Source organism: Aulonocara sp. 'chitande type north' Nkhata Bay, linkage group LG18 (assembly GCF_057382095.1).
Source record: "Aulonocara sp. 'chitande type north' Nkhata Bay isolate Kocher_YH1m ecotype deep benthic linkage group LG18, A_spYH_male_GT1.1, whole genome shotgun sequence".
NCBI lineage: Eukaryota > Metazoa > Chordata > Actinopteri > Cichliformes > Cichlidae > Aulonocara > Aulonocara sp. 'chitande type north' Nkhata Bay.
Window position 1 is genome coordinate 26,576,264 of NC_141361.1, and position 25,953 is coordinate 26,602,216.

At 39.7% G+C, this 25,953-nt stretch overlaps 2 protein-coding genes across 3 annotated transcripts; both read right to left on the reverse strand.

The window, feature by feature from the left end:
- Positions 1 to 9,666: 9,666 nt before the first annotated feature.
- Positions 9,667 to 15,330, reverse strand: LOC147308758 (complement factor H-like). 2 transcript variants are annotated; one of them, XM_086272797.1, is made up of 8 exons: positions 15,180 to 15,330; positions 14,907 to 15,098; positions 14,072 to 14,260; positions 12,875 to 12,931; positions 12,454 to 12,615; positions 12,199 to 12,360; positions 11,391 to 11,416; positions 9,667 to 11,272 (listed from the first exon to the last, which is right to left on the reverse strand). In XM_086272797.1, the coding sequence occupies exons 1-8, from the start codon at positions 15,232 to 15,234 to the stop codon at positions 11,240 to 11,242; spliced, it is 876 nt and encodes a 291-aa protein (XP_086128923.1). In that variant the 5' UTR covers positions 15,235 to 15,330; the 3' UTR covers positions 9,667 to 11,239. The 2 variants fall into 2 exon arrangements, with proteins under 2 accessions (XP_086128923.1, XP_086128924.1); XM_086272798.1 differs by having other exon boundaries at positions 14,907 to 15,093; positions 15,180 to 15,324.
- A 2,374-nt stretch (positions 15,331 to 17,704) lies between these two features.
- Positions 17,705 to 24,181, reverse strand: LOC147308759 (complement factor H-related protein 1-like). Its single transcript, XM_086272458.1, has 9 exons — positions 24,054 to 24,181; positions 23,793 to 23,972; positions 23,159 to 23,338; positions 22,901 to 23,077; positions 19,378 to 19,434; positions 18,952 to 19,113; positions 18,699 to 18,860; positions 18,060 to 18,088; positions 17,705 to 17,948 (listed from the first exon to the last, which is right to left on the reverse strand). Exons 1-9 carry the CDS (start codon positions 24,106 to 24,108, stop codon positions 17,904 to 17,906), a joined length of 1,047 nt encoding a protein of 348 aa, XP_086128584.1. The 5' UTR covers positions 24,109 to 24,181; the 3' UTR covers positions 17,705 to 17,903.
- Positions 24,182 to 25,953: the final 1,772 nt, after the last annotated feature.

A 25,953-nucleotide genomic window follows, 5' to 3' on the forward strand; every position in this document is an offset into this window, starting at 1 on the left:
AAACAAACGGCTGAGTAATTCTGGCTGCTGTTGAAATCAATTCACAAATAGACACTGCGTGCACATTTTATAAATGTATAAAGCTTAAATTGGGGTCCTTACAAATGCACACAAAGTACGCAGACACACATTTTGTACACATAGTGAACGTCAAGAAAACACCGCTCAGTTGGAACTGCTTGTATTTATTTCTTTCCTCCTGCATTTGTCAGATAATGTTTTTGTACAAAAATCTATGAGGTTATTTACAGTCCAGATTTCAAACTGACTTCCCGGACAGCCGTAATCAGAGTTCAACATTGTGAAACATCAAACAGCAGCCACGTCAATGCACAGACGTTCAGCAAAGACTGAATCCTAAAGCCAGAAACAAAACAAGCAAAAAGGATGTTGACTGTGTTCAATAATATTTAGTAATATTAGTAATATTCAGTAATTTTTTATTCCTATTTATTCTATTTATCCCCTTTGTATATTTTATTTATATTTGTCTCTGTATTTATATATGTGTGTGTGTGTGTATATATATATATATATATATATATATATATATATATATATATATATACATATATATATATATATATATGTATAACAATTCTCTTTTGTAACTGTAACTTCGGTCGTTGCTGTGCTTTTCTTTGGAAGTCGAATTTCCCAGAGGAACCCACCCGAGGGATTAATAAAGTTCTATCTTATCTTATCTTATCTTATCTTAATATTGTTATCATGATATTTGTTTTGCGGTGAAAGATTCAGTTCTTATTGATCCTTGCATGCTCTCTATATTTTCTTTTGAGGGACATGTGTTGGGTAGATTGAAGTAAAATTAAGTAAAAGGACAGATGTTTAAAAAACAATATAGCAATGGATGAATTACATATGAGTTTTAGTTTCCTACTATTCTCACTCTATTGACAGCTGGCTGAGAGCTCGGAGCTTTCTCTGGATAAATGTGACATCTCAGGGGAATCACAGGACAGCAGTTTATATAAATTGTTAGATCCTGACACATCGCTATGCTGATGAATATAGGCTTTGTTAAAACCTGTGCATCATTTTTATTAATTACTATTAGTTTGTTGTCAGCGTGCTTTGCAAGGCTGCCGGTGTTTATTAAATTCAGTATTACATATTAAAAGAATCCAACATTAATCTTGTGAAGTGTGTTTGAGTCTAATTCAGGGATGTCAAACTCATCTTACATTGTGTGGCACTATAGCCCACTGATCTAAAGTGGGCTCGACCAGTGAAACTGTCCATCGGTGAAAAGAAGTTTAGTTAAAAATTTAAAGCACTGAGACGTCGTAAGAAAGAAAAACAAACGACTGTTTGAACAGTACAACTAAGTTTTTCCACATAATAAAAAAATGCTGCTGTAATAAATGAAATAAATATTTCAGTGATACTCTTTGAGCATAAATTGGAATAAATAAATGTGTAAAATGACCAAAGAAAATTGGCTGATTAAATTAGCTCGTTGCCCAGATTGTGCAGTAATTATAAAACAAGATCGTTTCTGTGAATTCAAAGAAATTGTCCTATTTCTATGGGCTCAAAATGTGGTCATAAATATTTTGTACTTGTAAAAAAGATTTGTATGTGTAAAAAAGATTTGTATGTGTAAAAAAGATTTGTATGTGTAAAAAAGATTTGTGTGCGTAAAAAAGATTTGTATGTGTAAAAAAGATTTGTGTGTGCGTAAAAAAGATTTGTATGTGTAAAAAAGATTTGTGTGTGTAAAAAAGATTTGTGTGTGCGTAAAAAAGATTTGTGTGTGTAAAAAAGATTTGTGTGTGCGTAAAAAAGATTTGTATGTGTAAAAAAGATTTGTGTGTGTAAAAAAGATTTGTGTGTGCGTAAAAAAGATTTGTGTGTGCGTAAAAAAGATTTGTATGTGTAAAACAGATTTGTGTGTGCGTAAAAAAGATTTGTATGTGTAAAAAAGATTTGTGTGTGCGTGAAAAAGATTTGTGTGTGGACTTAGAAAAAAAACCCCTGCAAGTTACAAGTACGGATTTTGACCCTATTTTTCTTCCTTTCATCTGATTGGTCAATGTCATGTCAATCACAAATGTAACAATCCAATCAGAGAACAGATGGGTTTGGCTGTCGAGGGGCGCTTTTTTTGAACTGCAGGTCTTTGAAGGGAATAAATGCCCTTTTACATGCCAACCCAGCGTTTTCCGGACCGCGGGGTGGGGGCGGGCAGTGTTTTGGAAATGACAGTCTTCATTACAAAGCTTTCTTCGTTATGAATTAGCATACATGTTTTTATTGAACATTTGAAGAACTAGCAAAAAAAACAAACTCTTGTAGAGGACATAAAGTCAGAGATAGAAAAGACAAGGAGCAGGTGCATCTAGTACAGGTAGATCTGCTGCAAAAACCCACAGAGCCCAGCAGCCAGCATAACAAATTTTGGATCCTTTGCTTTTAGTTAGCAGTTAGCATTAGCAGCACATCCTGCGTCCGATGTGAAAGGACTTTTATGCTGCGCACTGTGACTCACAGCAATGGTCCTGGGTCAACCCTGACTTTGTGTTAAACTAATCCTAAAGTAATAATGGTATTTCTAACCACTGATATACCACAACTTTTTCCTTTCAACAGCTACTGAAAGTTAGGGGACCTAGCTGCTATCAGATATTTATATAGCGATCCTCCAGCTTCAAACTGTATCACCCTTCAAGGACCTGCAGTTCAAAAAAGCGCCCCTCCGACAGCCAAACCCATCTGTTCTCTGATTGGATTGTTACATTTGTGATTGACATGACATTGACCAATCAGATGAAAGGAAGAAAAATAGGGTCAAAATCCGTACTTGTAACTTGCAGGGTTTTTTTTTCTAAGTCCACACACAAATCTTTTTTACGCACACACAAATCTTTTTTACACATACAAATCTTTTTTACGCACACACAAATCTGTTTTACACATACAAATCTTTTTTACGCACACACAAATCTTTTTTACGCACACACAAATTCTTTTTACACATACAAATCTTTTTTACGCACACACAAATCTTTTTTACACATACAAATCTTTTTTACAAGTACAAAATATTTATGACCACATTTTGAGCCCATATATTTTCTGGGCCCACTAAAAAGTTTCTATATACTCATTCTATATACTCAATATTGAAAATATTGAAAAGGCATGAATTTTCAAATTTTTCCTTTTTTAAAATTTATTACTTAATTACTTTGGTGGACTATGAATAGCCACAGATCTTTATCAGCTGCTTATGTCAGCAACCTGCTCTCGTCTGCCCCGGGTGATGATGTCATCAAGCTGCTCTCCTCTGCCGCTTACAGGTCCGCTTACTTAAGATACCTGCAGCATAATCTGGAATAAACTGGAACTAATGACCATAGTTTAACAAGTAGTTTTTATTTAATGAAATAAATACCTCAAGTGGAAATAGAATAACATTTTTAGACTGTTGCTTCTACATTCATAATGTTATAATCTTTAAATGTTAACTGTTTTTCTTTTTTTAAATACCTTGAGCTGCAAGAAGATGGGATGAACAGCAAGTTCCACAGAAAGCCGTGCCTACCGCACACTCCAACTCACAATGAACGATGCTATGAAACACCCAACTGCTGATTCAGTCATAACTAAAGCAAGAAAACTGGTACATGCTGTAAGAGATGATCAAAAGGTGTTGCAAAACTCTGTTTTGGGATTGTACCACTCATTGGAACAGTACTTTTGACATGTTGTGACGACTGCTAGAAACCAGAGCTGAACTAAACCAACTGCTTGAGTAGCTGGGGACGGACACACACACAAGTGATTGGGCCCTTGAAGGAGACGTCTGGAGAAACGTCTTTTTAACAGATGAGACCAAAGTGGAGGTTTGGCCATAATGCACAGCAGTACCTTCAGCAAAAATCAAACACAGTCCAAATATTTCAACCCAAATGTAGAGCATGCTGGTTTAAGGGTGGTGATTTGGGCTTGTTCTGCAGCCACAAGAGAGAGGCACCTTGCAGTTGACGAACTCCTCTGTATGCCAAAGTTTTCTAGCGTCAAACCTGAGGCCGTCTGTCTGACAGCTAAAGCTTCTCCTAAGTTAGACCATGCAACAGGATAATGACCCCAAGCACAGCAGCAAATCTACAGAATGGAAGTCCAGACCTTAACCTGACTGAAATGCTGTGTATCAAGGATTGCTTGCAAATGTCAATGAATTGAAGCAGCTGAAGTTAGTGCTGCTAACTGCTGGATTTCTAAACTACTCAGTCATAGAATGATTGCGACACTGAATTAAAACACTAAATGTGATTCAGATTTTTTTCTTTTGTATATGTTGTTTTACATCCAGTGGTTAATTTATGCTAAGGAGTATATATTTTCATTATGGTTAACAAAATTTCGGTATAAAATCTGGATTTAGATACATGTAAGCCTTTTGTGCATTTTGTGCCTGGCGCTTGCAGTGATGTACTGTCACATAAGCCAATCCTAATTACACAATGAGTGTAGGGATGGGCAATATAAACGATGTACGATAGAAACGATATAAATTTGGCCAACGATAGAGATTTTGACTAGTGATGGGTCGGTCGCGAATGAAATGGCTCTTAGAGCCAGGTCCTTATCGCGAGCCATGGGTTGTTGTTTTTTTCTTCTTTCTCTCACCCTCTCTCTCGCACTTTTTTCCCGCTTCACTCAGCATGAGCCTTGTGCTTTACGCTGGGAAGAGGGGGGAGGGGCGGTAGTTACACTCAGTAGCACAGGAACAGAGCAGGAGGGAGAGACAGAGAAAGAGCCAGGGACAACAACGTCACATTAGAAAGGTATAGTAATCATCCACAACTATTTTCAGTTGCAGATGATAAAGGATTCAGAAAGTTTATTTATGCAGGTCCATATGACAGAGAATATGCATGTTCTTTTTGTTTTCATATTATAATTTATATTTAATTGTGTTGTGGTTTGCAGTGTTTTGTGTTGTTTCACTTTAAATTTGTAAAAGGAAAAAGCTGAAAATTTAAATAGTTCAAAGTTGAACTGGGAATAGTTGATTTTTGTATTATATGATTTATTTATTACATTTTATGTGGAGTGAATAAATAAAAGTATATTTACGGTGGCCCCTACAGACAAAGCACATACAAACTTCAAATCACGTACAAACTCTGAAGCACGTACAAACCCTGAAGCACGTACAAACTCCAAAACACGTACAAACTCCGAAGCACGTACAAACTGCAAAACACGTAAAAACTAAGAAGCACATAAAAACTCAAAACACGTACAAAAGACAACAGAAGTGCTCTAGGATGCTGGGCGCAGTGTTGAGCTTTTGTTACCTAGTGGCTACACAAGCCAGCAAGTACCAACGACCTGATTTGGTGTGTGGTAGTAACAGGTAAATGAACATTTCTTTTTAAAAATTATTTTGTTGTTTTGCTCGCAGCATTTTCTTTCCGATGAGTTCTAAATAAATTCATATCTCTCTTAATAGGCTTTTAGTGTATTTTGAATGCGCTGAGGTCATAGATAATTAGATAGAACATCGTAATGTGTGATGCTATAGAATCACGTCATGTTGACGGAGTAGCTTATTATTTGGCATTATTGCAGGCAAACCAGCATATGAAATATGAAACAGAAAAGAAAAGTATGTTTATTTCTTTTATTCAAGATCTGTTCACCTGTACTTAGCAAGTACATACACATGAAATGCAAACTATTTACATGGCAACGCACAGCTGGCAACCTGGTTGTATCTTGGTCTATGGTCAATGTACTCACAACATGGAGGCTTAAAAACGGCTAAATCTTGTACCCAACCGTTTGTGAACTAGATGTGTCTCCAGGGATTTATAATTCCGAAAATGATTCGCCGTGTATGCGCTGACTCCACAGACCGGGTAAGCGAAGATATCGGGATAGGACAACGGCGGTAGGCTGTCTGGGTTTCCACTCCACTGCCTTATTTCATATGGGTCCACATTACCGATGCACGCTATTTTTTCCAAGTACCATCTCTTGGCGTCTGGGCGCAATCGGTCGCGATACAGCCCTTTGTCTTTTGTGTTGATTTTAAGCAAGGTTCTGCCAGTCCCGCTTCCAACACAGTGTGTTTGTTTTGATTTGTGGCCTTCTGACATGGTGCCGCGATCCCACAATGCACTGCGGTGTGACGTCAACTCCAAAGCCCTATTGCGATAGCGCATGTTGATGATGTCCTCAAGCTGCGCCTGTTTTGGTCGAAAGCATGGCGGCGGCTAAAACTATTATCGTCTGCAAATTATGGTGACAGTCATAGCAAAGAGATGAAGCACTTTTGAAATATGGGGAAAGCCAAAAACTGCGCTTCCTCCACTTCCGTAACATTGATTCATTAATGTTGAAATCTCTCGCAGCTGTTCTGTTCCCATATTGTTGCAGTATATTAATTACTAACCTTGTATTGTGGATGAATAATCTCAGTTGTTCTCCTGACTGAAGTTTGGCCCCTGTATCCGGTTGTTCAGTCTGACGTCACTAGCCGTGTCTGGACCTAAACTCCGCTGCAGGTCCATATATCAAACGATCACTATAGCATTATTGAGAGTTGAAAAACTGTCTAAAGTCTTTCATCTTTAATAAAATGATCAGCGTTCTGCTCTACCAGGTGTAACAATTGAGTTTAACATCCAGGCATCCATGAAAACGGAATTTATGACATTTAACGGAGTTAGAAGTTAGCAGGGAGTTAGCTCGCTAGCTTCTATCTAAATACAATATAGCATGTCCTGACTGCAGGGTTTTGGAAACAAATTAAAACGTACAGCTCTGCTATCACTTCCAGCATAAATGAAGACAGAAAACGAAACAGCAGTGACGTTTGTAGGGTTACTGAAGTTGGGCTAGCTGGTATATAATGATGTGCTACGTGACCGCTAGCAACACAGCTATGTTAGCATAATATAAACAAGCTAACTTTTTTTCCACTCGATAAAAGTTAACGTGAGTGTTCTCGGTGGTCAGGAACAAATGTAATCGCATGGCAGGATGCTGTAAAAGGACCAAACTTCAGCCAGGAGAACAACTGAGATAATCCATCCACAATACGAGGTTAGTCATTAATATACTGCTGCATGGGCTGGGCTGTAGTTACATCCTAAGGGTTTAAAAACTGAGCTTAAACAAATGATTAGCGGTAATAAAAGCCGAGGGAGGTCAACAGTGATCACTGACTGTTTTAGGAGCTTTTTGAGATTAAATAGAAGAAAATACATAACATTAACCATGTTAACAACACAAAAGCCATATTAAACGCAGACTACTTTAGGCCCGAAAGTAGGATTCGTCGTGTCATCACTGAACAACCGGATAGCATCCTGCTATGCGATTGCATTTGTACCTGACCACCAGAATCCCTCACGTTAACTTTTATCGAGTGGAAAAAATGTTGGTGTTCATCCTCCAGCTTCACTGTGCTAATGTTATGCTAACATAGCTGTGTCGCTAGCAATCACGTAGCACAACATTATATACCAGGTAGTCCAACTTCAGTAACCCTGCAAACGCCACTGCTGTTTAGTTTTCTGTCTTCATTTATGTTGGAAGTGGTAGCAGAGCTGTACATTTTAATTCATTTCAAAAATTGTCTTCTTCTTTTTTGTGTGTGTGTTTTTCCATTTAACCATAAAGTAAACACAGACAGGGTCAACATAAGTATGAAAATAAATTAAAACACACGTGCGCACCCCCCCCCCCAAAAAAAAAAGAAAATTTGGTTACCAGTTCAGAGTTATAAACACACACAAAAGAATATCTTATTAATACAAATGTTATAAAGAAATAAAACAGCTCTCTGATTTTTCTTTGTATTTTTGTTTTGGTTTTGTTTGTCTTCTTGTTTTATTTAATTGCTTCTGGGATTTGGATTTAACAAGTAAAGTATTCATATTATGCACACATACAAACACATGCAGCTATCACCCATTTCTTGTATTTATACTTAAGACAACTTATTCTTGAACGAATACATCGATCAGTCACATGTAAAATGTAGCCAATTGTGTTTATTGTTCCACCCCACCTCCCTAACCTGTCTGTTCAAAAGTGAACACAGGTTAGGGAGATGATGGAGGAAATTGTGGGGGTTGTAAAGAAAAGGGTAAAAGAAAGGTAGAAGGGGAAAAAAGAGGTAAAAAAGGGATAGAAAGGAGGGAATAGAGGAGAGAAAACCCCAACAATCCCCTCTGAGCAAGCACTTGGCGATAGTGAATAGGAAAAACTCCCTTTAAAAGGAAGAAACCTATGACAGAACCAGGCTCTAGAGGGAGCAGTCAACTGTCGGGACTGGTTGGGGGGTGAGGTTGAAAAAAGAGAGAGAGAGGGAGATGGGGGGGGAGATGGGGAAGGTGTCAGGAGTTAAAGGGACGGAGATGGGAGAGAACAGAGGAGAGGTGAAAATTAAGATGGAACAGAGGTGGAGGAAGACGTGTTTTTTTCTTCAGTTCCATCCATTTACATATTGTCCTAAAATTGATGCCAGTGGGCTTATAAGTGGTTGGTGTTAAAAAAAGCCCCAAATATAAATATGAATTTTAGGACACGATGTTGAGACCAAATTAGGTGAAAAGCCGAAGCAGCCAGTTCCACTTCTTCTTCTTCTTCTTAATTTGCGGTATCTCTGGCAGGCTCTTAACTTCGGTTTCGAGTTCAGCCACCTTGGCAGTAAGGATTTTCTGTTTATCTCGTAGCCTTTGCAAAGATTCCTGGACGCACAATGCAGTCCTCTTTTTCTTTCTTTTCTCGTCGTCGGGTGTCTTCTTCTTTCAGAGTCTCCTGCAGAGACATTGCAGTCGATGGTAGCGAGTCCTCTTTCTCTATCTTCTCCTGTCCTCCAGTGCCATTTTCTTTCAGAAGCTCGGATCTTTGCATTTTATTTGCATCGGCAGAATTTTGTTCTTTTTGCTTCTTTGTGACTTCAAGGTAGGAAGCTCTGGCTTCTTTCAGCTCTTGGTCAAGAGACTCTACCTTCAAATCATGAAGGCCCTTGTTGGAAAGCAGCTGGGATTTCAGGTCACTGATTTCTGTCTTGAGTGACTCCTTCTCCTGGCTATGTTTAATGGCCTGCTCTTTCAGCTGTTTCTGGAGCATCTCTATCTGCTCTCGTTGATTCCTACATTGGACCTCCAATTCAGCCTCCTTAGAGGACTTTAGGCCTACAGAGTCGGCGTGTGAAGTGCCTGCGGTTGGAGTGGCAGACTCCACACACTGCTCTGTGGTAGGGTGGCTGATTTGGTCCTGCAGGGATAGCATCACCTCATCCAGTTTCAATTGCTTGATTGTCATTTGTGAGAGCCTCTGTTTCACTCTTGTTATCGGGCTTATTTCTAGAAGCCTCTTCCAGCTGCTCTATGAGGTCTTTAATTGTTTCCTCATGATTTCTGTTGTTGTCGTACATTTGTGCATGAAGTTTGCTCTGCTGAAACTGGTGATAAGAGGCCCTCTTGTTAGCACCAACCATTTGCCAATAAATGTCGTTCTGATAGTTTTGGGAGGCTTGCAGTTGCTGTTTGAGAGCAGCAATCTCGTCCCATGGATTATACTGGACTGCGCCCTGATGGGGTCTAAATCTGGGATTGGACTGATGTTGGACTGATGTTGCCTGAGTAAACGGTCTTCTTGGCTCTTCAGCCACTCTTTGCTGTTTTTTTGCTTTCTTTGTTTTCTTGACCGTTTCTGTTTGAGCTTGTGCCACGGGAGATTTTTCAGTATTTGGTTTTCCGGGTTTTTCAAGCTCATTTTTTGGTCCTTGCAGGATTGTTGTTTTCATTGTTGCAATGACCATTTTCGTTTGTGCTTCTGCCATTGTCGATGGTTCAGCGTTTGTGTCTGCGTTTCTCTGCGTCTGCCTTATCTTAGTTTTAACAACCAGGTTGTTGTGTGTTTCTGCCATCCGAGATCCACTAAAGTTGGTTGAGTTTCTCTCCTATTTAAGGATTTTTCCAGTAGAATGTTCACTCTGACATCACGGGCTGTTCCTTTGAAGTGCCATGATTGGAGCAATTCAAAATAAAATGCCTACAAACCTACTGTAAAGGAAAGGCTTTTATTTTGTAGCATATACTGATTTAACACTATAAAAGCTACTGTACAGAAATTGCAGTAAAAAATAAAGCAAAAGCAAAATATAAGTTTAATAAATGGTTGTTAAAAACCCTAACTAAAGTAGAAGATGACTGTTTAATGGAAAAGTATTCAACATTCTAGAGATTCTCATGCATAATAATTTCTTTTATAATTTAAACTAGGGCAGGTAGAAAACTTTGATATTTAGTGAAAGATGTTAATGAACACTCTCCAATAAGAGTTACTGAATGACTTTAGGCAGTGAGATCATGGTGTTTGCCGAGGTGACAGAATGTCATCTATGTTTTGTTTTAAATTCAGTTTCATTGCTGAATCTAAGAAACAACAGACTTTAATAGAGGTTTACTAACTTTTACTTTTATATCTATTGTGGAAAAGCCTGTAATAATAATAATTCCAAGCATGCAAACTAGTATGCAAACTAAAATTCACAGGAGAGCTTATGAGACCACAAATACTGTTGAGATCCAGTTCAGAGACACAGGTTTTGCGGAGGTGAAGCCTAGAGGACAGGTGGCAGCTACAGATTTGCTCATCTGCTTTTTTCCTGAAAATTTTCCACATTATGACTAAACGAATACAAGTATGAGAATCAGGCACAGGCTGTGTTCTGAACGGTGTCTATTAAAAACTGTATTGAATTTATATGTATTACATTTTTAAAATTAGAATAACAAATTGTGGTACATGTACATGCACATGTGGTCTGTGCATGTACACACATGAAGAATTTGACATTGCAGCATCTATGAAAGTGTTCATTGTGTAGAACTCACAATCCAAACCTCTACTCGAAAACTGCCTAAAAGACTAGTTTCAATATTTAAACAGTCATTTGTAGATGTTCTAGGTATGTACAAACCCCCCAGCTCCACTCTTTTAGCAGACAAAGCAAAACAAAGACGTCTCTGATGATGAAACATTGAATTCAAACCTCAGCCAGCTGTCAACAATTTAGGGATTCAGTGTGCACATCATGTATTGAGTGCATTCAAAGTTCAAAACATTTATGGACAGTTTGGTGTTTAAAGAGCAATCAGCACTAAAACTGTACAAAGAAAAGAAACATGTTTCGTTGTTGCTCTGCAGATTCTGGTTGAAGTGTTTCAGAAAGGTCGTGTTGTCAGTTGGGTTCTCTGAATACTCTGCACACTTCCTGATTAAATTACAAATAAAACAATATTTTTCAAACTGCTGTGTAAATGTTACTCACAATTTAATATCCTTCTTTGAAATGTATATATTTGAAAAGTAAATCAAAGAATTACACTTACATAAAAAATGTCAGCTGTTGGACAACCTAAACATAATGAGACAAAAGCAACAAAGTGGGTTTGTCAGTTAGAAGCTCAGATCCAATAAACTTTATTAGTGAGGACGGATTTACTGCATTCAAAGATAAACCTGTGGAGGAAAATCCTCTCTGTTCTTAAAGAGCCAGACTGCTTTTATTCTTCATGTTTTACTTTTATTCCATATTATCATTTGCTGTCAAGACTGCTTGCAATCATAGACAATGACTCCCACTCCCTCCATAACACACTGCACAATCTGAAGAGCAGTTTCAGGAACAGATTTCTTCAAGTTCACTGTCTGAGGGGAACGTTACAGGAGGCCGTTCCTTCCTGCTGCTATCAGACTCTTTAATTCATCCACTTGGGTCAGATCCACACATGCAGAACAAACACACCTAACTGCACTCTGTTACTTTTGTACACCATAGCATATATTTGCACACATATTTTATATTTATATATATATTTATGTTTGTATTTATACCTATATCTCTATATTTATCTCAATATTTGTCTAATAATGTCTCTGACATGACATGAGTTTGGCTGTTGGAAGTTGGGAACGACTCTATAGGCAAACATCAGCTGCAGCCTTTCACAAATCAGCAATGTTAGGTTTCTATTTCATTATGTTCCTGTGTGGGAAATGTTTATTTACTGGTTTTCTCTTACTATTCTTCTTGAAATGATGTGTTAATTAGATCCTGGAGAATGAAGTTTCATGTATGTTAGCTGTTACAGGAAAAAAGAAACTGAAAGAAAAACAAGAGATCCTTTATATACTTACATGTGCTCAGAAATATTCTTCTATTAGTGCACCGAACATTGATATAATAGTCTTTTGTTGTACAAGGGAAAGGCTTCGTCTCTCCTTCCCGCATGTATTCAGGTGAAGTTTTTACAAGACCATAACGAGCATATCTAGCAGGATCCACCACACAGAACGCTTCTGCAAAAACAACAAGAAGTAAAAACCAAACATAAAAAGAATTTTAAGAACATTTTTAATAAACTTTTAGAGTGAAAATTATTTTTTTGATACCTTCACAGGTGGGCAGTTTGGACCAGTGAGCGTCACTGTAACAACTCACAGCCTCTGGACCAGCTAGTTTGTAATAACGATTGCACTGGTATTTCAAATGCATTGGACCTTCTTCCACAATTACAGCATTTTCAATGTATGGGCGGGCTCCACACGACTGAACTAAAATAAAAGAAAGTGAGTGTAACAAAATGATCATTGTTTACTCAGCTGTTTAGTTTTCCAAATCTTTGAATTCCTGTACAACGTGCTGAACCAATCAACATCAATCATTTCTGCAGTGATCAACGATTCATTCATTCATTAACGCTGGCTTCTAACTCCAATCCAGCTGCTTGTTGTCATTCATATAACTAAATTAAATATATAAACTGAATTTGATGTATATGCTGATTAAGTGGAAAGGTTGTGAGCAACTTACTGTTTATTGGTATAAGACTGTTGTCTCTGTTATTTGAATCAGAGGTGCTAGAAGATGCTGCAGGATACAGAGCAGATAACGCACATATACAGACAACACATCAGTCAGCTTCACTTTATAAACTTCTTTGACTTACAAATCAGTCCTGCTGCCAGCTGTACCTCCCTGATATGTGATCACAGTGAATCATCCTGTCCCCAGTATCCTCTTCTGTCACAACAACCCTCTGCATCTCCTCTTGCACCACGTCCATGAGCTGAGGTCTTCCTCTTTTCTCCCTGCTTGGCAGCTCCATTTTCAGCATCTTAGATCTCTGACTTCATCTCCAAATTGAGCAACCTGAGCTGTTCCTATGATGCACTCATTTCGTCAAATCTTGTTCCTGGGCACTCCTAATGAAAATCAACTCTGATGCCTCCAGCTCCTGTCTTTTTATCAGTGCCATACATCAGAGCTGGTATCACTACTGTCTGGTAAACCTTCCTTTTCTCTCTTGCTGCTATCATTGTGTCAGAGTTCACTACAAGACAGTCACCTCCAGCCACTCCACCCTGCATGCAATCTTCTTCACTTCTCTTTTGCACCATCTGTTATTTTGGTTGACCCAAGGTATCTCCACTACTACTTCTACTCGTTGCATCTTTACTTTTCCACCTGCATTATCACAGTTCTTTTGTTGGTACATCAAAGAGTGAAAGTGTCAGGCCAGGACTCTGCAGTCTATTAACACCTACATGCTAGTGGACATGAGGGGGTTCACTTCCTGGCGTTCCAGGAGGAACGCTGGTTTGAGTGGGGTGTGAAGGAGGCCATTTACGTGAAAAGGGAAAGACCATCTCTGATTTGAGGGGGGAGCCTAAGGGTACATCTTTCAGCATCTTTCAGTGCTGTGATTGCAGCCATTCCCCAACTCTCTGTGAATGCTACTCATAGCCATTGATCAGTGGTTTTTGATCAGTAGTTGTTGATCAATGGTCATGACAATTTGCATATTAATGATCAAGAAAATGGTTTAATGGTTTAATGCTTCCTCTGCCTGCAGGTTGAGAGGAGTTATTGTTACAAATTTGTCAGTAATGGTGCTTAAATGCACTTCTGTAAAGATCAAGACACATCATTGATCTATACTACATGGATACTATATTATTATTATATTATGTTATAGTGTGTCAAGAAGTTGAATTCATGTCCACTTACTGCAGGTCGGGCCTTGTGTCCAGCTTCCTTGTGTACAAACAGATTTTGTGTTGTGTGCTCCCTCTGCAGTGTATCCATCCTCACACTCATACTGCACTTCTGAACCTGCAGCAAACACTTCCTGGTAGTCCTGATGAACGATGACTGCATGGGGGATTTTAGGAGGCACGCTGCACGCATTCATGCTTTCTGTAAAATTAGATTTAGACTCAAAAACGTTATTAATCCCAGAGCAGGGCCGTTTGTTTGTAGCTTATTCACAGGATCAAACCCACAAAACCTACAGTCCTTAAACACTAATCATAAAAACTCCTGTGAGTTGAGTTATGGATCAAAGAAAAGTGAGGACCTGCTACTGTAAACAAATTACATAAAATGCCTTTATTAACAGCATTGGTCTCAAATTTGTTCTGTGTTGACCAGTATTAATTTGGTTGACCAATAGTTTTCATCATAGTGTGCAGACTGTGGTGTCCAACCGGATACTTACAGATACTTTGCAGTTAATCCAAATTGCTATAGCAAGAGTACTATCATCATACGTCTCCTGTATCATCTTCCCTTTATTGGCTCCTTTAAAATGCAGAATTAAATTTGACACTCCTCCTCTGACATAAAAGGTCTTAAATAAAGAGTTAAAGTTTCTAAAAGTAGAATGGGAGGCAGCACTTTCATCTATCAGGCCCTTCTTTTGTGGAACCTGCTCCCAGTTTAGATTGAGGAGACAGACACCCTCTCTACTTTTAAGATTAGCAGTTTAAGGATCTTGGAAAGAAGGCGACCAGATTTCTTTAAGTGGGTGAGCAAAGAAAGAAGAGCTATTGGCAGGACTTACCTATACACTGTGGCTGATGAGACCATTTTCCATTGTGACATGTGCTGGTTGCCCACCAACCCTTCATTGCTAGCATGCGTCCTTCGTTGCAGGTGTAGCTCAGCTTGGTGCCCTGAGAGTAAGTCTCTTGCTTTGGGGCAAAGAAGCCACCGTCCAGTGTGGGAGCATCACAGGCCTGTGTGGTGCTCTGTGCTGAAACACAACACTGAAGTAAGTGCAAAACATTATCAACCAGTGTAAATGTTTGTCTGTGAAGTTACTTGTTGTTCTCACCGTGCAGCACTCCAGGAAACCAAAGAAGAGCAAATGCAAAATATTTGATGCACATTTTTAAATCGTCCAACAACAAAGCAGCACCAGCAGTTAAAGGTAATCCACATGAGAACCAGCTACTTATCACAACTGTCACCCGAAAGTTTGTGCAATCACCTTGGCCCTTCCCATTTTGTGGGATGGAAAAAAGTTCGTACACATCCAAAACAACTTTTGAGAAAGAACGGGAGAAAAACCAGTATATATAAATATAAATATATATATAATAAATATATTTATATATATTTATTTATATATATATAAATAAATATATATATATAATAAAATATATATAAATGTTAGAGCTCTGATCTAAAACTCATGAACTTCTTTCTTTTACAGCTAATTTATCGAGACTGGGGTTTTCCACAGCTTCTTTTCTCAGTGCTTTTGTTACATATCGTTACATCTGTTGATTTCATGCACACACCAACATCTTCCCGATCTCTACAAAACTTCTCATCACCCAGAAAATGAAGAGAAAATTGTTGGTTTTACTTTGCCGATTAGTTTGGTTTAAACATAGTGATTTCAAATTACATTATTCATGACATTTATTATTTCAGTGCGTATTGAATGAATAGAGCAACACATATTTTGCATTGATTTTATTAATCACACAGTGGATGTTGTGTTTGGGACATTTTCTCTGAAGCGACTCGAAATATTTACTTTGAAACATCAAATCAATGAAACTATTTACAGTCCAAATTTCAAAGTCATTTTAGATGGCCTACCACTCTGTGGCCGAGTTGCTGTCGTTCCCAATCACTTCCACTTTGTTATAATACCAATAACAGCTAAGTGTAAAATATTTAGCAGCAAAGAAATTTCACAACTGGACGTGTTGCACGGGTGGTGCATCCTATCCTATCACTGAGCTCCTGAGAGCGACTCATTCTTTCACAAATGTTTGTTGACGTCTGCATGCCTGAGTGCTGGATTTTATAAACCTGTGGCCGAGTTTATTTTAGAAAAAGTTCAAGTAGGGACTCGGTCACCGTGATGCCTTTAACAGGCCACAGCTTAACAGCCATGGGATTGAAACTTTAATGTCACATCAAATTAGTGGCTGTACCACGCATTTAGTACATGCAAAAGTGAGCTGTGAAACATTTCTGCATCTTAGTCACTGTGAGCTTATTCATTAGGGTCCAAATGCAGGACTCAGAGGCTGCCATGATAAGATATAATAAAGAATGAAGATGACATGTTATGAGTACATTAAGTGGAGAAAGGAGGTGCTGGGCCCGATCCAAGGGTGAGAGAAGGATACACCCTGGACAGGTCGTCAGTCTGTCTGCAGTTGTGGCGTATTAATTCAGTTCAGTTTAATTCAGTATACTTACACTTGTATACATTTTTACACTTACACCTACGTTATCATGTGTATGTTCAGTAAGGACGATCTGTAAGTGTTCATCTGTCTGCTTTCTTGGCTGTTTGGCTGCTAGTCTGTTCATCACGTCACTTCCACTTTTTCACGGTGTCCTAGTCAGTGCTGACATCATTGCTCCACTCCAATCATCTAATCTGATCTAATTGCTTTTACTTTTTCCACACAGGGGCAGGTGGGTTTGAATAGCTTTATATCTCTTAATAAATGAAATCGTCATTTTTAAAGTGGATTTTGTATTTACTCAGGATATCTTTGTTGAATATTACAATATGAAAATAATTTTTTAAAGCACTGCATGTTTTAAGAATACTGTATTTCAGGGTTTACACATAAAAATTCAACCTTTATGCTGAGTCTAAGAAATCATTGTCCTGTTAACATAAATTACAAATTGTAAATTAATGTCAAAAGTGTTGGGAAAAGTGATTTTGTTATGACTTCTTCTCAAATGAGATACAGCAACTATTTCAGTCAGACTTCAGAGCTTTTCATAGTTCTGAAAAAGCTTTGTTGAAGGTGATCGATTATTTGTGACTCACATTAGATTCAGGAGATATCACAGCCCTCATTCTTTTGGACATTAGCTGCTTTCTGCTTTTGATATTGTGAAGCACAAGAATCTTTGGGCTTGGCTCAAATGTTGGGTTGGATATAAGAACTTTCTCTGTGTCTGATGGTCAGTTCTTTAAATCTTCTGCTCCTGTTTCTTGGACCAGGACACCAAATGAGTGTTTTTGTGCCGTCACAGACCTCTGACATTTTAAGCCTAAATATCAGTTGGACAAATATCTACTAAAAATCTTTGTTTAAATATAAATGTGTTAATAATATCTGTTTAAATTATTTCCTGAGATTATTTTCATGTTGGCTTAAAATAAAATATCTCCCTATGCTCTTACTGAATCTTCTGCATGCTTTTGGTCACTAACCAAAGCCAACACCATCATGAAGTAAAACAAATCAATAAACTTGTTCCTGTGTGCTTACTATAGTGTTTCCGTTATTGTTATTTATTAAATAATATTTTGGTGTGCATAGTAAAAGAACTGTTCTACACAGTTAGCAGACAAAGCAATACAAAGACGTCTCTGATGACGAAACATTTTATTCAGACCTCAGCCAGCCATCGACACTTTATGGATTCAGTGTACACATCATGTACTGAGTGCATGAAAAGTTCAAATCATTTATGGACAGTTTGGTGTTTAAAGAACAATCAGCCCCAAAACTGGACAAAGAAAAGAAACATGTTTCATTGTTGCTCTGCAGGTTCTGGTTGAAGTGTTTCAGAAAGGTTGTGTTGTCAGTAGGGTCATTCTGCTGCAATCAGGCTGATTAAAACACAAACAAACAAACAAACAACAGCTGAGTAAACAACATCAAGCACATTTATTTCAAAGAAACTATATTTGTTTGAAAATAAATCAAAGAATAACACTTACACGATATTGAAATTCATTTCCATCACAGCCTAAACAAGAAGCAGATAGTTTGTCAGTTAGAAGCTCATATCGAGTAAACTTTATCAGTGAGGACTGATTCACTGCATTCAAAGATAAACCTACAGAGGAAAATCCTCTCTGTTCTTAAAGAGCCAGACTGCTTTTATTCCTCATGTTTTACTTTTATTCCATATTAACATTTGTTGAAGTTACTTCATTGTGTGTTTTGTAACCATAACAAACTGTTTTGTGGTGATTTGGGGGCAACTGGAACAAGTGTGGATGCTGCACACTAAATCACTTTGTTCCTGTGATAAAGAGTGAATCTCCTGCTTTGTGTGATGTGCTGGGACGAAGGCAGGTAGATGAGTTTGGCTGTTGGAAGCTGGGGACAACTCTACATACAACAACATGATGTGAATGTGTCATTCCTATACACAAACATCAGCTGCAGCTTTTAACAAATCAGCAATGCTCTTTCAGTATGTTCCTGTGTGGGAAATGTTTATTTTTTTTATTTTTCTTTCACTATTCCTCTTGTTTGTGTATCAGGTCCCAGAGAAGAAATTTTCATACATGTTTGCTGCTAAAGGAAAATAGAAACTGAAAGAGTTAAAATGTAAAGAGATAAATACTTACATAGGCCCAAATATATTCTTCTGTTAGCACACTGAACATAAATATATCTGTCTCTTCCAGTACAAGAAAAATATTTTTTTTCTCCTTCCCGCATGTATTCAGGTTGAGCTGCTGCAAAACCATAACCAGCATATCTAGCAGGATCCACCACACAGACCGCTTCTGCAAAAACAACAACAAGTAAAAACAAACATAAGTAGAATTTTTAGGAACATTTTTAATAAACCTTTGGAGGTAAAATTATTTTTAATACCTTCACAGGTGGGCAGTTTGGACCAGCTACCATCACCGTAACAATTCACAGTGTCTGGACCAGCTAGTTTGTAAAAGCCATTGCACTGGTATTTTAAATACATTGGACCTTCTTCCACAACTGCAGCATGTTCAATGTTTGGGCGGGCTCCACATGACTGAACTAAAATAAAAGAAAGTGAGTGTAAATAAATAATCATTGTGTACTCAGCTGTTTAGTTTTCCAAATCTATCAATTCCTGTACAACTTAGCCAACCAATCAAAATTAATAAATTTTTGCAGGGATCAACCAGTTTCATTCATTCATTAACGCTGGCTTCTAATTCCAATCCAGCTGCTTGTTGTCATTCAAAAAAGCTAAATTGAATATATAAACTGAATTTGATGTATATGCTGATTAAGTGGAAAAGGTTGTGAGCAACTTACTGTTTATTGGTATAAGCCTGTTGTCTCTGTTATTTGAGTCAGAGGTGCTAGAAGATGCTGCAGGATTCAGAGCAGATAATGTACAAAAACAGACAACAGATCAGTTAGACTGGAGATATCATCTGAATTTCAGGAGCGGGACCACTCCTCCTTCATGCCCCCTCCGGCCTCAGGCTATAAAACCCCCCTTCTCCATTACCTGCTGTTCTCATTTTCATGCCCCCCCCCCCCCTTTTCTTTCCTCTCTTATCCTCTTTTCCTATCCTTTCTTCCTTTCCTCCATTTATTTCTCGTTAGTACATGGGGATCTGCCCGGTCCGAGAGCCGTCGCCAGTCCCCTTCAAGGCCTTTGGGGAAGGCCTTGAAGGGGAGGAGTTGGCCGTCCGACTGCGGTCTGGAGTATGGAGCCTTCCTGCTGCTGCGGAGTCGGGGCGGTCTGCCTCCCCCCACCGCAGGGAAAAGGGAAACACCACCTGGGTCTGGGTGCAGTTCCCCCCTCCAGGGGCAAGGGCACCTAGACCCGGTTTGTAGAGTACGCTTGGGGAGTGTGATTGTGTGTACAGCGTCTCTTTATGTCTGTCTCCACATTGGTTGAGTGTGGAGTAAGTGCATATGAGAGCATGAGGGTGGGAATGGATGTTTGTATCTGTGTGTGCCTGTATGTCTGTGTCTATATGTCAGGTTGGGTGTCAGGCGCCATCTCTCTGGGGACATCTCAGGCCCTCCAAGGTTTGGAGGCCTATCTCCCCCTACCACCACTTCCCCTGCCAGTGGCGGACCCCCTCAGACATCGGTGCGTTGGTGGTTCTTTGTGTCCGGGGATGGGCGTCCAGGTACACACCGGCTCACTCCTTGGCGGCCGCTTATCGGGGCCTGGAGCCTGGGGCTCGCTCGGGCCACTTCGGAGGGGGGGTGCCCCCGGCCTCCCGGCCTGGGGCTCGGTCACTCAGGCGCGGCTGGCTGCCGGCGGAGCTCACGGGCGCGTCACTGCAACTCCCCCTGGCTTCTGCTCCGCGGCTGCTGGGTGAGCCCTCATCTGGGACTCTCCTCAGCTCTTTCTGGGACAGTGGCGCGGCTGCCCCTCTGTTGGTCTTCCTTGGTCTCTTGTGTTCTGGGGGCCTCTGGATGTCTGGAGTTTTGATCTCCACACCTGCTTCACGCCCTGGAGGACGGGGCTGTGGCCCCCCCACACCCTCTAGCAGATTATTACATGAAGGAACCTTTTAAAAAACAAAAAACAAGCGCGTCCATGCTCACAGGTGTACACACGGGTGATCACACCCACAAACTACACCCTTTTTGGCTCCTACCTCAAAGCACACTGTGTTCTGTTGATCTTATGTGCTGCACAATAATGTTTAACATTTAGTATTTACTGTCATATTCCCATATATCATTGTGATGTTGTTTATTCTATTACTCTTGTTCTCTTCTGCTTGCTTTCTTTTTTCTTTCTCAGCAGGTGATCCAGGTGATTGATATATGCATTTTTTTTTCTCTGCCCGTTCTGTTGGTTTTTGTCTTTTGCCCTTCTCCCCCGTCCCTCTTCTCAGCTGTTTCTCTTTCCCTCTTTCTTTCTCCCCTCCTTTCCCCCAGTCAAGTCTGTCCCGTATTCAGTAAGTGAAAATAAAATAAACAATAAAAGGTGAATCAAATGGACCATTACGGCAAGGCTGGGATGGTCAGTTTGGTAAAGTAAATCCGTTGGGCATCTTTCTTTGCCTTTAGACAACAATTCTGATGGCAAAAGAGCCAAACGGGACAGGCCAAAAAAAAAGAAAAAAAAAAGGCCTTCCCCAAACTGCAGCACTATTCACACTTCCTTATCCCCCATCGCCCATTGTTACCAAGGATGTGGTCCTTGTTAGTGAAATCACTTTATAAACTTCTTTGACTTATAAATGAGTCCTGCTGCTAGCTGTACCTCCCTGATGTCCAGTAGTTCCTCTGCTTGATGAGAACAGATAACTCATTAGTTATATGGTACATGCTGCATATATTTCATTGAGACATAGAGGTGCTGCGGGAGTACGCGTTGTCTGGCCCATTGCTATGGGCCATTCGATCCCTATACAACCGTTGCAAGAGCTTGGTTTGCATAGTCGGTAATAAGTCAGACTTGTTTCCCGTGGGTGATGGGCTTTGCCAGGGTTGCCCTTTGTCACCGATTCTGTTCATAACTTTTATGGACAGGATTTGTAGGCACAGCCAAGTGGCGGAGGGCTTTTACTTAGGTGGCCTCAGAATCTCATCTCTGCTTTTCGCAGATGATGTGGTCCTGTTGGCTTCATCGGGTGAGGGCCTCCAGCTCGCACTGGAACGGTTCGCAGCCGAGTGTGAAGCGGCAGGAATGAGGATCAGCAACTCCAAATCTGAGAACATGGTTCTCAGCCGGAAAAGGGTGGAGTGCTCACTCCGGGTCGGGGATGAGTTCCTGCCCCAAGTGTAGGAGTTCAAGTATCTCGGGGTCTTGTTCACGAGTGATGGGAGAAGGGAGCGAGAGATTGTCAGACGGATTGGTGCTGCGGCCGCAGTGATGCAGACGCTGCACCGGTCCATCGTGGTGAAGAGAGAGCTGAGCGTAAAAGCGAAGCTCTCAATTTATCGGTCGATCTACGTCCCTACTCTCACCTATGGCCACGAGCTGTGGGTAGTAGAACGAGATCGGGGATACAAGCGGCGAAAATGAGCTTCCTCTGAAGGGTGGCTGGCCTCTCCCTTAGAGATAGGGTGAGAGGTTCAGCCATCCGCGAGGGGCTCTGAGTAGAGCTGCTGCTCCTCCACATCGAAAAGAGCCAGTTGAGGTTGTTCGGGCATCTGACAAGGATGCCTCATGGGCGCCTCCTGGGTGAGGTGTTCCAGGCATGTCCCAGCAGGAGGAGGCCCCGGGGCAGACCCAGGACACGCTGGAGAGATTATATCTGTCGGCTGGCCTGGGAACGCCTTGGTATTCCCTCGGATAATCTAGAGGAGGTGGCTGGGGAGAGGGAGGTCTGGGCTTCTCTGCTTGGGCTGCTGCCCCCGTGACCCGGCCCCGGAAGAAGATGGATGGATGCATGGATGGATGGACCCTGTCTGACACTCTCTTCACCTCCACAACACTATACACATGTGCTTGCTTTAAGGACATTCCTATTCTGTTTCTCTCCCAGGCTACTTCATGGTTTGAGTCCACCCCCAATTTTCATTTGTATTTCTTTTGTGGCTTACTAACTGGTGTTGTTCTATAACTAATGATTTGCAAGTCTTGTTTGTCAGTCAAAATAAAGAAAGATGTGTGAATGAGTGTTTTCAAAACATTGCTACAAGGTATATCTATATTTTATAAAGAGAATAAATAAATGGTTTAATACTTCCTCTGTCTGCAGGTTAAGAGGAGTTATTGGTACAAACTTGTCAATAATGGTGCCTAAATGCTCTTCCGTGAAGATCAAGTCACACCATTGAGCTGTACTACGTGGCTACTATATTATTATAATATTATGTTATAGTGAGTCAAGAATTTTAACTCATGACCACTTACTGCATGTTGGCACTGGTGTCCAGTTTCCCTGTATACAAACAGATTTCTCGGTGTGTGCAGTGTATCCATCTTCACACTCATACTGCACTTCTGAACCTGCTGCAAACACTTCCTGGTATCCATGAATGATGACTGCATGGGGGATTTTAGGAGGTGCACTGCATGCACTCATACTTCCTGTAAAAATAAAAAGTCATGAATAGAAGCAGAAAAAAAGTGTTGAACAGCTAACTGGAGTCAAACATGTGGCAGACTTACTCTCACAGACTGGTGCAGAGGACCATTTTCCATTTCCACAGGTAGTGGTGGTGAACTGGTTTTGGTGCTCAAATCCTCCATCGCATGTTATCGTTAGTGTACTTCCATCCTCATACCAGCCGTTTGAGTTTTCAGGGTACTTTCCATTGGGAATAGTTGGTCCAAAACAGGCGCTTTCATCTGAGGAAGAACAGACCAGAGTCACCATCAACACTTTGAGATTTTACAGAGTAACTATAATTACAACTTTCTGATTGCGAACAGCAACATGCCGCATTAAATGTTGTGAATAGTTAATTCAAGGAATTACTGGAAGAAAGTTTTCGTTATTATTCCTTGTGAGAGACTGAAATTCCTAGTTTGTAATTCTTAAAAAATACGATAATATAATTTTTTTATACTTGACACAAAAACATTAAATTAAACTTCACAATTCTTCAATTGGATTTTATTGCTTTTTATATTTATTTACTGAAATAATCAGATTTCATCGTTCTTTTTCCTCAATTGAGTTGATTTTTTTTTTTTTTTTTAGCAAATCTAAACTAATTACATTGTTCCTTAAGAACAGAATTTCATTTTCATCTTTGGTAAAAGATGGTAAAAGAATTCACCATTCCCGGGACTGACCTACCTATACATTGCGGTTCATGAGACCATTTCCCACGTTCACAGGTACTGGTTGCCCACCAACCCTCCACTACAGGTTTATATCCGTTATCACAGGAATAAGTGATCGTGGTTCTGTCAGAGTAAGTCTCTTGTCTGGGGAGAAAGTTACCATGAACCAGTCTGGGAGGATCACAACCCTGTGCTGATGTACAATAAAGAAAATTGTTTAAAATCCCACATAAGTCTCACATTTACAAACTATAACAGAATTGAATCTTCTTACCTTGAAGCAATCCAGGAAACAAAACGAGGACAAATCCAAGAGTCCTGAGACACATTTTGCAGCAATGAAAGCACGATGTGAAGGCAGAGTAAAGAGCCGTGTTCTGCTGGACGAGTTAATAATTGTTGGGAATTTCCCCCAAAGAACTAAGAAGTCAGGACACAGTAAACATTGCGCTGAGTAACTCTGGCTCTGGTCCATATTTCTTAGACATATGTTGTATAAACAAACTATTGCTGTCAGTAGATTAAAAAAAACAAACCTTAATTAATCTCACAATTTTCTGTAATTAATCACGATTAATGGCATATACTTGATCAACAGCCTGGTTGCATATACATTTTTTTTCAACTTTATATTTAAGCTTGTAACTGACATTTATGCAATATAATGAAGTAAATGCAGAATAAACACAAAGAATGTATGCTTAAATTCAAAGAGGATTTGTGTAGTTTTCTTCAATCTTTTAGCACAGGTTCTCTGCTGTGAAATATACCTTAAAAAAACTATGTACTAATAAGTAAGTATACACTAATATTTTAAGCTGGAGGTGCTTCGGTGAAAAGAAAATTCCTTCTTGCACAACGTGCATAATACTTTATGTTGGTCGATTGTTCCATCTTGTTATGTTTTAAATACTCAAATTTCCCATTGAGAGGGCCAATGTGCGTTTATCATTTTCCATATTGAGTTGATTGGGTCAGCTGCCCGTTAGTGGCATATTGAAATATTGACTTTTTTTTTACCAGTAATTTATGTTCTAGAATCGATTCTCGTATTAAAATATTGATATTTTAGTACTTTGGGGAAAATTTGTAGTTTTTCATTAACAGGAACACAGTGGAAAGAAACTATATCATTCGGATCGTCTAAATTAGAAGGAACTACTTCTTCTTACACATTTCACAGTCATATGCAAAATATGGCTGTATAAATGTGTCGCAGCCCCTTGGCGTGCGCACTCACAACAATGTGTGTGTGACGGAGTCATGTGTGGACGTATTTTACCTCCACAAACAGCCAAGACGCGGTGGCAACACCACTAACCTCGTCAAAAACCTCAAATCATATCACAGAATATGATGAGCTTATGTTGAGGCGAACTGAAGAGGAGGAGAGGGACAGGTGCTGCTAGGGAGAGACAGATGTCTCTTGCCGAGTCCTTTAGTGTTCCAGTCAGGCAACATGCTCAAATAGCGCACAACTTCAGGTTTTTTATTTCTATATGATTATTCTGCATCATTAATAATAAGAACAAGTAGACTGATTCTTCTCTGGAGAGAAACCTGACCTCTGTGGCATCTGTGGTTGAAGTTTCCATAGTGACAACTGCTACAGATGGGTCCAGTGACTGTTGGAGAGGCTTGATGATGACAAAAGTTTCAGACTCTATTATTAACATGCCTTTGTTATAGCTATACTTCTCTATATTTGCTAAACTGTTCCTTGGACAAGCTTCACCTCAGTCCAGTGTAATATATTCATATTCCAGGTATTCCTCATAAAATGAGTTTGTGACATGAGACCATTTTGATAATTATGTATTTTTTTCATTAATTTAAGTAAATTGCAGTTTTTGTATCACTACCTCACTCTTTCACAAGTGGTGTCAAAAATGACCCGGAGCAGTTCCTATGGAATCTTCTATGAACCTTTAATTCTTCGCATCTCTGACTGTCCCCCTTAGACATCTACCTGCCAAGTATGGCATTAAAATCTTTTGGGTGTGTGATGCACCCACCCCATATGCAATTGATGGGATCATGTACCTAGGGAGACAACCAGGGGAAGACATCCAGAAGAATCTGGGGGAAAACATTGTCCATCAGTTGTGTAGTGGATTCAGACACACAGGTTGCAACATCAACACTGACAACGTCTTCACCAGCGTGCCTCTTGC

Coding starts and splice junctions, on each gene's coding strand:
- LOC147308758 (XM_086272797.1), bottom strand. CDS start 15,234: ATGTGCATCAAATATTTTGCATTTGCTCTTCTTTGGTTTCCTGGAGTG. Junction 14,261..14,906: donor TCATCAGCCACAGTGTATAG/GTAAGTCCTGCC, acceptor CTAATTTTACAG/AAAGCATGAATGCGTGCAGC. Junction 12,616..12,874: donor CAGTCTTATACCAATAAACA/GTAAGTTGCTCA, acceptor CTTTTATTTTAG/TTCAGTCGTGTGGAGCCCGC.
- LOC147308759 (XM_086272458.1), bottom strand. CDS start 24,108: ATGTGTCTCAGGACTCTTGGATTTGTCCTCGTTTTGTTTCCTGGATTG. Junction 23,339..23,792: donor TCATGAACCGCAATGTATAG/GTAGGTCAGTCC, acceptor GTTCTTCCTCAG/ATGAAAGCGCCTGTTTTGGA. Junction 23,078..23,158: donor CTCTGCACCAGTCTGTGAGA/GTAAGTCTGCCA, acceptor TTATTTTTACAG/GAAGTATGAGTGCATGCAGT.